This window comes from Leuresthes tenuis, unplaced genomic scaffold (assembly GCF_036924035.1).
Source record: "Leuresthes tenuis unplaced genomic scaffold, fLeuTen1.0.hap1 SCAF_4, whole genome shotgun sequence".
NCBI classification, from domain to species: Eukaryota; Metazoa; Chordata; class Actinopteri; order Atheriniformes; family Atherinopsidae; genus Leuresthes; species Leuresthes tenuis.
In genome coordinates, this window is record NW_027325358.1 from 19643153 (window position 1) to 19653222 (window position 10070).

The 10070-nt window shown below is 40.0% G+C and overlaps 1 protein-coding gene across 1 annotated transcript; it reads right to left on the reverse strand.

Moving 5' to 3' along the window:
• Window positions 1–431: 431 nt before the first annotated feature.
• Window positions 432–9881, reverse strand: sgms2a (sphingomyelin synthase 2a). The gene is made up of 6 exons (XM_072384984.1): window positions 9564–9881; window positions 4835–5324; window positions 3381–3498; window positions 2792–2945; window positions 2371–2537; window positions 432–1214 (listed from the first exon to the last, which is right to left on the reverse strand). Exons 2-6 carry the CDS (start codon window positions 5281–5283, stop codon window positions 1029–1031), a joined length of 1074 nt encoding a protein of 357 aa, XP_072241085.1. The 5' UTR covers window positions 5284–5324; window positions 9564–9881; the 3' UTR covers window positions 432–1028.
• Window positions 9882–10070: the final 189 nt, after the last annotated feature.

The window sequence follows — 10070 nt, forward strand, 5'->3', positions numbered from 1 at the left end:
GCTTGCCTTGACCATCTGACCTCATTATCTGGATGTGTCAGTCCATTTTGTAGAAGCTTTGTTTCATAATATTTCAGGCCGACTATACATGTATTTCAAAGTTTTTTTTATCAAACTAACACAATGATTTGTTTTAATGCTTTATAAATGTGGCTATACATAAGTATTTCACACAAAGCTACTTAAAAATGTCCCTAAAATTGAGAAATGTGCATACCTTTCTATTACAGCCTGAACATGACTGCATGTACATGCACATTAAGCATTTAACTAGATTACACAGCATTCTGCATTGCTATTTCTACTGTAATGGTACTTCAATATATGCAGCTCTGACTTAAATTTAAATTAAAATGTATTCAATGGGTAAGTGAGTTTATAACACAACAATTTGGTCTGATTAATAAATAAATTGAATTAAAGTGGCACACTTCAACCTTGTATGGCTAAAGTTTAATACAGCGGTACAATGTTCAGACTACAGCTTGGGTATACAGACTCACAGCTACGAAAATGAATACAAAATGATGATTGATAATAAAGCACATATAAAAATACACTACGACTGATAATGGCAGCTTTGGTAAACCTACAGATGTTTAACACACTAAGGCACCTTGTGACTTAAGTACACTGATATCAAATCGAGGAAACATCATCAGAACACATAGTATGAAGGAGTTATGGACGCACATCCAAAATCAATGTCAGGTACTGCAACAAACCTGCAAGTATTCTACAAAACAAATAAGAGGGTGAAAAAATTCTATCCATCAAGGGAGGAACTCACTAGTGTCACGTACAAGTTTCATTCACAAAAAAAGTGACAGCTTGAAATACTTCTTTTCATAAATAAATCACAGTGGCAAAATACAGAGACATAATGATTATCCTAGTTTTGCTAAAACATTTCCTTTCACAACTATGCATTTGGTATGCTTTTGGTTCCTGCCCAGGGGACAATACCGAATGAATGAATACCACTACAGAGGATTGTCCAGCAGCACTGCTGAAGCCTCGGGGTCACGTCACTCCTCTCTTGTGCTTTGTACCATGGCGTACTTCTTGCAGGGGCTTTTCAGGCAGGCAGGAGGCCAGGTGATGGGAAAACTGTACGAGCACGGCACAGAGGTTTGAACATTCCTCTCCAAGAAGTTGAACAGAGGGTTCCACCAGGTATTGGTGAGGTAGTTATTGGGCGAACATTTCAGGGTCTGTCAAGACAACAAAAGATCTCCTTAAGAGTAGAATCCTTGAACTGAAAACGAAGATAGTACAAACACAACCTAGTAAATGTTAAAACTGTGTGATCTTTCAGAGCATTTGACTGAAAAATCTTTTCAATTTAATGCCAACAGCAAGTTTAAAAAACATTGGGAGCGGGATAAAAAAAACCCCAGATAAAACAGACCTGAGGATCTCACAACTAATTAGGTAATGCATGTTTTAATAAGCATTTGGAGTCTTTCAGCCGCAAGGATAGGGATGGGTTCATCACTCTGTGTAAAGCTAAGGAAAAATATTTCAGCAATTCAAGGATAATGTACTTAGTGTGGTGTTGCAAAGAATTTTGGGATGCTAGGGCCAAGGTTGAAAAACTCTATGAATCTGAATGGGACTTGGGCGGCTGTAGCTCAGGAGGGAGAGCAGGAACCTGGGTCCTGGTTTCCTATGGGGGTGCATTAGTGCACATGGTGTTACAGTCTACTTTTATTAAGACATCTTTTTTAGGGAAGGCAATGCTTATCAAACCACATGTTGCACATATCACTACAACTGGTTTCCTCACTTCTCAAAGGTTTTCAGTGTTGTTTTAAAAAAATGCCCTGAATGTTGGTGGCATCAAATTCAAAATAAGCATGTATTCTTTCGGCGGGAATAAAAAGGAAAAAGAAAGCACATAACGCTGACATCACAGGTCAACTGGATGTGGATATTTTCATATTTTCCGACTGTAACCTTAGATTTCAACGTGGTGCAGTCCCATATAAACTGTCTATTTATAATATGCCCACTAGAGGGGGCAATTCAACATTTTGATGGCAATGACAGGCAATTAGTCCTACAAATTTAGTACGTAATCTCAGGCATTTATAAAACATTTGCCTTTAAAAATGAATGGTAATAAACGCATGTAATTTTCTGGTACACTTTATTTCAAACTAGTAGAATATATAAACTCCCTTTTAGATTTAAACCCCTAGATTAAATTAACCATGTGTCTGTAGGCAAACAGAGTTTGTCCTTCATGCATAATTATTCATATACAGTACATAACTGTGAGTCTTCAGCTCTGCATACTCTCATTTACCAACATACACACAAACAGACCATATAGCAGCCACCAAGTGCTCCACTCGGTTTCCTGACCTGTAAGTTGGCCATAGTATGGTACCACCAGAACAGGCGGGAAGTGATGAAATAGGCCACGACCACGTCCACACTGTAGTGCTCATGTGCCACCAAGATGCAGACCACACCCACAGCACTCAGCAGCCAACACATGAGATGGTACCACCAAAACGACCGCGGCGAGTCTTGAGGAGGAGGGATGGAAAGACAAGAGAGCTGTCAGTTTTTATAACATCTTTTTTTGTGGTTTGTTCTTCCACATCTTCCATTTGAAAAGAAAAGTGAAAATAAGCATAACATTTTATTGTTTGTGGCTTCATAATGAGGGTCATATCGAATGGCATTGGGAGCACACAGCGTACTTCATGAATTGTTCATGGGAGAATTTCATGAATTATTCCACACAATCAAACAAACAAGTGCTCTTTTGAGTACTCACACTCCTTGATGAATAGGTAGGTGAGGGTGAGCATCACTGTATGTCCACTGTAGAGGAAGTCTCCGCACAGCAGATGGGAGTTTGTCATGGAAAGGCCTCCGCCTGAAATCAGCCGCAGAATTCGCTGGATTTTTGCCTGGGAGTCTCCATAAAGCTGATGGATGAGAGGAGTTGGGTATTTGATTATCAAAACAATTGCCTAGTGAAGCAGATGCTTGACATTCCCTACTCCACTGGTTACTCATAGTGCTGACATGACAGCAGGAAATTAGTGGACAACAAAGGCTTCAACAGCATCTTCAAATGTATACTATAAAATTGTAAAAAAAAAAGCAGCGATAAAATCTTGTTATTGAACCATCTGAAACCCTCATCCTTTTGATCTGGACTCAGCCCAGCAAACAGCTGCCAGGAACACATGTTTTCATCAGACCCTGTTGTACATCAATATCACTGCTGCACCCCAGGCACTGAAAGCTGACATGGCTTCTTTTTTTTTTCCTAAACAGATACTTCTTTTGCGTGGCTGTGCCCAACAATTCCTGGAAACTGAAAGATAGTGCTCCTCTGATGTTTTGTTGCCACTCACCTTAGGAGCGCACGTCATGTGCATTCCAGGCACAGGCAAAGTGGTGATGTACATAGTGACACATCGGTACAAGTACAGGGTTCCGATGAGGAAGAGGAAACGTCTGCATGCTATAGACCTGCAGATTGGAAGGACACGGTCACTATGGAGTAACAAATGTGCTGTTAATGCAGCCTCTTGAGTAATTCTATAATCTTTACATCACATCGCCCTAATATGGCAGATTTCCATTGTGGTTTATAAGGTATACTCCATCTACACAAAGGGCAAACATCATCTCGAATCTACAAAGAGATGCACTTGCTCAACGTGTTGCCAAATTTCAGCCAGTTCACCAAATTAGGTTTTATTTATCAAATCACACGTTGAGAATGACAAATCCCTTGTAGCATGCTGTAACAAAATCACACTCGACTTGAGAATGACCAGATGTGGAAGACTTTATGACAACAGTTGAAAAGAAAAATCATTTTCCAGCTATATTAAAATGGTGTGTGTCTGATTTTATCATTGGGTCTAAAGAGTACAATCTACTCTCTAGAAGTTTTTTGTTGAATAGTCATACAGAGAAGTTGCCTGTGCAGACTTTTCTGTTAAGACCTCTCTGCAAGACTCTGTGTAGAGAAGAGAGAACAATTTCATCACTGACTGCTAAATAACTAGTTGAATGAATGCATTGAATATATTCAACTTATCTGAAAGGACAAGCAGAGCATTGACAGGTCTATGACACATACATCATGCATACAATAATAAGTTATTAACTAGCCAGCGTTCCATTCACCAGCAAAGTGAACCTGGAGAGATATCTCTACAAAAGCCACAAAATATAAATGTGAATCAGTCCCGTTTACTTTGACTGGTTTGAAGCGAATAAACAAGACTGTAGAGTGTTGCCACAAGGTGAAAGTATATTCTATGTTGCTAGTGGTTGTAATTCAAAAGTTGACCAAACTGGAGACAAAAAAACTGCGGCGGACGTCCACAAGGGCAAAACAGAAAGAGCTATTATTCATGAATTACTTAAATCTCTGGGAATATCTTTGGAGTTTTATATCTGGGAAGATGTCAGACAGTCACGCTGGTCAGTCAGGGGATTTTATCGTTTGCCAGTTCAGACCGGAAATAGCTGGTGAGTCACGTCAGCTTCATCTTCAGCAGATCAAACACAAATTTCCAAAGTTATGTCCATTCCCACTAATGTGCATCAGGTCTTCTTCCAAACAGGCAAAAGCCACCTCAACCAAACATGAAAAACTTTTGCACATTGAGTGGAGGCATTTTTTGTTTTGACCATAACATCAATCGTTTCCTACTGTAAACTTACAAATGTGACTCAAATACAGCCATGAAAACCAGGCTATTCCTACCACAAAAATCACAGAATACCGCTAGACCTATCTTGAAAGCTGACAGAAAACCAGCATGCACCAGACAGTACAGATTGCTCTTACTTGTATCTAAAGAAGAACAACTGGATCATCCAAATGACCAGCAGCACCATGCCATTGATCTCCGTTACTGTAAACGCCCACTGGACCCTGTCAATATAGTCAAAAAACTTATCAGGAAGAGGCGGGCTGTTCTCTTTGGGAGGGACCCTCTCATGCACAATTGTGATGACGACCGTTGTAAGGACCAAGTTGAAGGCAGCATAAAATAAAGCAATCACTGTCTTCCACCACTCCGTGGGCAGACGGTTGACTTTGGACTCTGGCACAGGGATCTTCACATAGTCATTATGCCTGCTTATGCCTTTCCGAAAACCCCTTTTCGTATCCTCACCGCCTGGAGTGTGGACCGGACAGGATTTACTGGCACTGGGCACAGCGCTGCCCTCCATCCCAGGGTTCTGATTATCAGCGGCAGATTCTCTGGCGTTCACAAGCTCCTGTGAAGCCATGGGTGCCTGCACTGTCCACCCACAGCAGTGAAAAATTTTAGCTGTCAAGAGAGAGAAAAAAAAGAGGTTGAAACAGACACTCTTAGAGTGTGGAAAAGACATGCACGTGACTTGGTTGCATTGAAGATGTCAAATTGCCATAATGAGAAACAAGGAGAAGATTAACTATGGTTTATTTTTACTTTGCTTCCACTCTATTTTAGGGAAAAGCAACTCAAGATTTTGAGTTTTTGTTGATGCAATAATGGCCAAGGTGCCCACTCAGAACTAAAAAGTTATTTCTGTGTTTACAGCACCCAGCTGTTTTGGATGGGGTTGTATAAATGAATGCTGTGAAATTTACTTTTATCCTTTTATAGGACATTATTTTTGGACAGCAGCTGCAGATAGGCACTTATGCTGTTTCCATGGCCAAACGATATCTGTAAACCAATCTATGAAACTATTGTTGGAAGCTGAGGGTCCTAATGGCATAAAGAAGAGTCGAACATGAGCATGTGAAATGTTTGTTGTTGAACTATTGTCAGTTAATGACACTAGAGTGCACAATAGCAATGAAAATTTCTATTGTTTCACATCACAAAGTACTTTAGTACCTTTAACAGCTCCATTAATGGAATGATGGATACTGATATCAACACTGAAATGCATCACAATAAATGTCCTCTGGGACTCGCACAGAATGCTGTTTACTCGCAGAGCAACCTAGCGGCAAGATAAAACATAAAAATGGGGCATGTCTGGATGCAAGAAAGCTGCTGAATGGATTTTCTTTGGGGAAAATATAACAGCGTAGATATAATCCAAGTAGAATGCACTCTGACTAACTCTCAGCTGATTCAGTTTCTGTTATGCAACTGATAGATGGGTGCAGAACACAAAGTCTGACAGTGACAGAAAGAGATCATAATGTATGTTAATACTGACCATGATGGCTAATTAGATCAGCAAGAGCACGTAAACCGTATAAGCCAATTACAATGCCATGTCTCAGTGGGTCTCTGTTGCATCTCTGTGGTGAGTTACACTGCAAGTTGTAAATGTCAAGCATACTCAAAAGGATAGTCACTGTTGCTGCTCTACAATGGAGTTTGCTTTGTGCGTGTGAAATACAGCCATTTCTGGTGTCAAGATCAAGTGCTTATACTACAGTATATGCTCACCATCTTTTATTAAACCAGCTACATGAGGACACTGGTTAGAAAATGGAAACATAGTATTTAGAATGTTAGTTATGAGTACGGCAGTCTGCTCTCTGATTACTGTCTCTTTCATTTTTTAATGCTCTGATTTTAAGTTTTAGAACAAGTTCCACTCTTATTCGTGTTCGATATTCCCTATTAATGGTCCACACTGTGATAGATTAGTGAAGGATTCAGAAGGAAGAAGATGAGAATGTTCATTGCGATATATATATACATATATACCATATATACAATTCTGTGGGAGGTTAGCAGAGTGCCTCCATCAGACTAGCTTTTTAGTACCCTCCTCCCTAGTGTACAGTACGCAGGATTTTCCCACCTAACGGAGCACCGAGCCTTCTGAAGGGATGGGTGGTGATGGAAAACTGGCAGAAAAGCCCTATTCAACATGGTGACAGACTGTTGTAATGGATAACTTGGCTACCTCCACTCATCCAGGCTATTTCGAGAGACAGTCCACCAGCTACTTTCAGGGCTGTATTTTACTCTCGAAGAGCGAGGGTTTTCACTCCACTTTGGGGCTTTCATAATAACATGCTGCCCTTATTGGCCCTTCATTTTCATCTTTGCATCATGTCTTCATCAAAGGGAGGGTTTAAAAATAAGTCCCATTCGAAGTGGCCCTGGCCTCTAACTATAACAGCCAAAGATGACACTATACTCTTTTCTGGAATTTCATCTTCTTTTGTGGTGTTGGTTTTGTGCGTTTGTGGGTTTTTTTCTTATGACTCTAAATTTTTTATTTATGATAAAATTGCAAACTTCACCAAAGAGGAAGTTAACATGAGTTTGTATACTTGTAAACAACATCTGAAGGCTTTTAATAAAAATAATGTATATAGAAGGTGTTCATAACAATATTTATTCTACTACCTACTACTAATACTACTAATGATAATAATTATATACTTGTATTCATTGTATACACACACTGTATACTTGTATATATAATTGCATATTGCATACTTTGCATACTTGTACACAACATTCTATGGCTTTTAATAACGCAGACGTGAATATAATGTGTTAGTACTTCTACTACGGCTACTACTACTAATGATAATAATTGTACTACAATAATATAGTAGGACTGGCGACCTGTCCTGGGTGTACCCTGCCTCTCGCCCGATGACCGCTGGGATAGGCTCCAGCCCCCCTGTGACCCGACCGACGGATTAAGCGGGTATAGAGGATGGATGGATGGATGGATAATATAGTAGTTGCACTGGGGCCGGTAGATGAGGATTCAATGCTGTACTGAAGTAAAAGCGTCAAGACTGGGCTCGGAAAAAACATAAGTATATAGGTACTTCAAGAGTATATCTTTAAGCGTCAGTAAAAAAAAAACAACTGCTGTTTATTGTTATACAGTGTGTATCTTATACGGATGAATAGTTCATTATAATAATAAATTCATGCGTGGGCAGTGCTTTGTTGTACCTGGTTCCTGTGAAACAAACTTTTTGATGTTTGTTTGATATGAAAAAAATACAATAAGCTCCTAGGACTCATTGGGTCTGAGGTAATTTTTATTTCCTGAGTGAAAATAAATACCTTTACGTGTCTAAATATGGTGTAATTAAGGATCATTTTGACTAAACATAAAGAAAGACAAACCAACCAAAACACGAGTAAGTTAGTTGCAGTGGAAATCAAGAGGTTTTTTTGAGAACTCTTGAGAACTTTCTATATTTCTGCATACATATGACTTAAAGTTCCTAAAAGAAGATAAAGATATTGGACCAATATTTCACATCTGTGAGTTACAAAAGCATGTGAATCTCTGAGATTAGTAGTTCATTTAAAGGGGAAATTACAGTTGGGGATTCTCGGTCAAGCAGACGACAATAGTGTGAAAATAGGCACCCTGCTTTGTATGCAAAAATGGGATCTGTTCAAATTTGAGGTTCACAACACATTGGAGGGAAAGTATGGACTCCATCAATCCACATTCAGACAGTCTGAGTACAAACGAAGGAAATTAAAGAACACTGTTACCGCAAGGTGTGTTTAAGTCTGCAAGGTCACAAAGGAACACAGTAACTTTGAAAAAACTAAAGCGCTTTTCACACATTGGTTATTATTAATGATCATGGGTCCATCACCAGGACAGCAATAAATGACACAGCTACAAAGAGAAAGCCCAGTGGGGAATCGTTGCCTGTGTGCAGGTTGCTAAAGAAACTTTGCTGAGTTCATGTTCCCTGCTAAATTCAAGACAAAACGTTAGTTTAACATCTGAAGCTTTTCATAACAACAAATCTTTTACTGTAAGGTCAAAGTTTTGTGTGTGTGCTCTAATCGTCAAAGACATCAATTTCAAACAGCACAAGTAAAAATAGTCTCGCTGTGCCTGGACCCAGCCCTACTTTTCTGGGTTCCTTAACCACATGTGGGGTGGAAACTGGCAAGTTAACTCAGACTCAGGGCTGGATGCCTCTTTATATTATAGGGCGGCAGTCTGACACATGTGATGCGTGCACCACAGCCAGTTTTGAAGTTTACTTTTGGGGTGTAGCACGATGGCCCCACACTGTGTTAAACAGTAGGTTCCATATTTGAGGCAACAGGGTGGGGCAACAGGTCATTACATGTCCTATCATTAAAGCCCTTTAATTTCCATCACAGCTATTAACTGCCAACTGTCGTCTTAATTGCATTAAAGCAAGATTCTTGTGTTCCACCAGCATGCATGGTCTCCTTTCTTAGTATATTTCATTAAGAAATAAAGCTCAGCTTTTGCATTGCAACAGCCCCATCGTTGTCCCCATCCCATCATAAACAAACAACTCAACCATAAGGAACAAGAGCATGAAACTTCACACATCAACTCCACACCGCACAGTAGCATTCACAGATGTTTACCACAATTCCCCATCTATAGCGTATTTCTGTGTTTGTCAGCATGACTGATGAAAAAGTTCAAAAACAGTCAGGTCGTTTTCACGATTCTATTAAGCATCTGACGTCACTGCCACAGCTGTAGTTTTCACCATTTGTAATACGACTTATAGGCCTCGAGATGACAAGATAGAAGCATTTAGATCACATGTTGCACAGAATGTAGCATCCTACCTGCCTTGCTCGGGCCTCCTCGCTGCTCTTCCTGGAGTTGCAGCTCCTTGAATCCCCGATGCTGCTGTACCCGGTCTGCTGTCTGCACCTCACAGACTGGGCTCTTACATAGCACGACACTGCCGCTCGCGTTTGATGAGGCGCTCCTCCCTGCAGCCCCACATTTTCTCAGACCCAGCCCAGACCCCTGACTCGGTGCAGAACCAGCCTCCCGCTTCACGTCCCCTTTAATCTAAGAGTCAAACTGCCCTGTAATCACCGCATGGATCCCCCGGTAACTGCGCTTAATTAATATAGTTGTTCTTACTGAACATTTCCAGCTGTGCGGCATTCCGTGAGCTGCTACGCAGTTATCATAGATAGGAGAATTATTATTATTATTATTTTTTTAAATTTATTTATTTATCATCTTTTTTTTTTCGTTGCTATTTTAGAGTCAGAAAAAAACGTTAAATGTTGATGTTTTTGCTTTTTTTTCATGTTTGCCGGTTTAAATGTTTTACATAC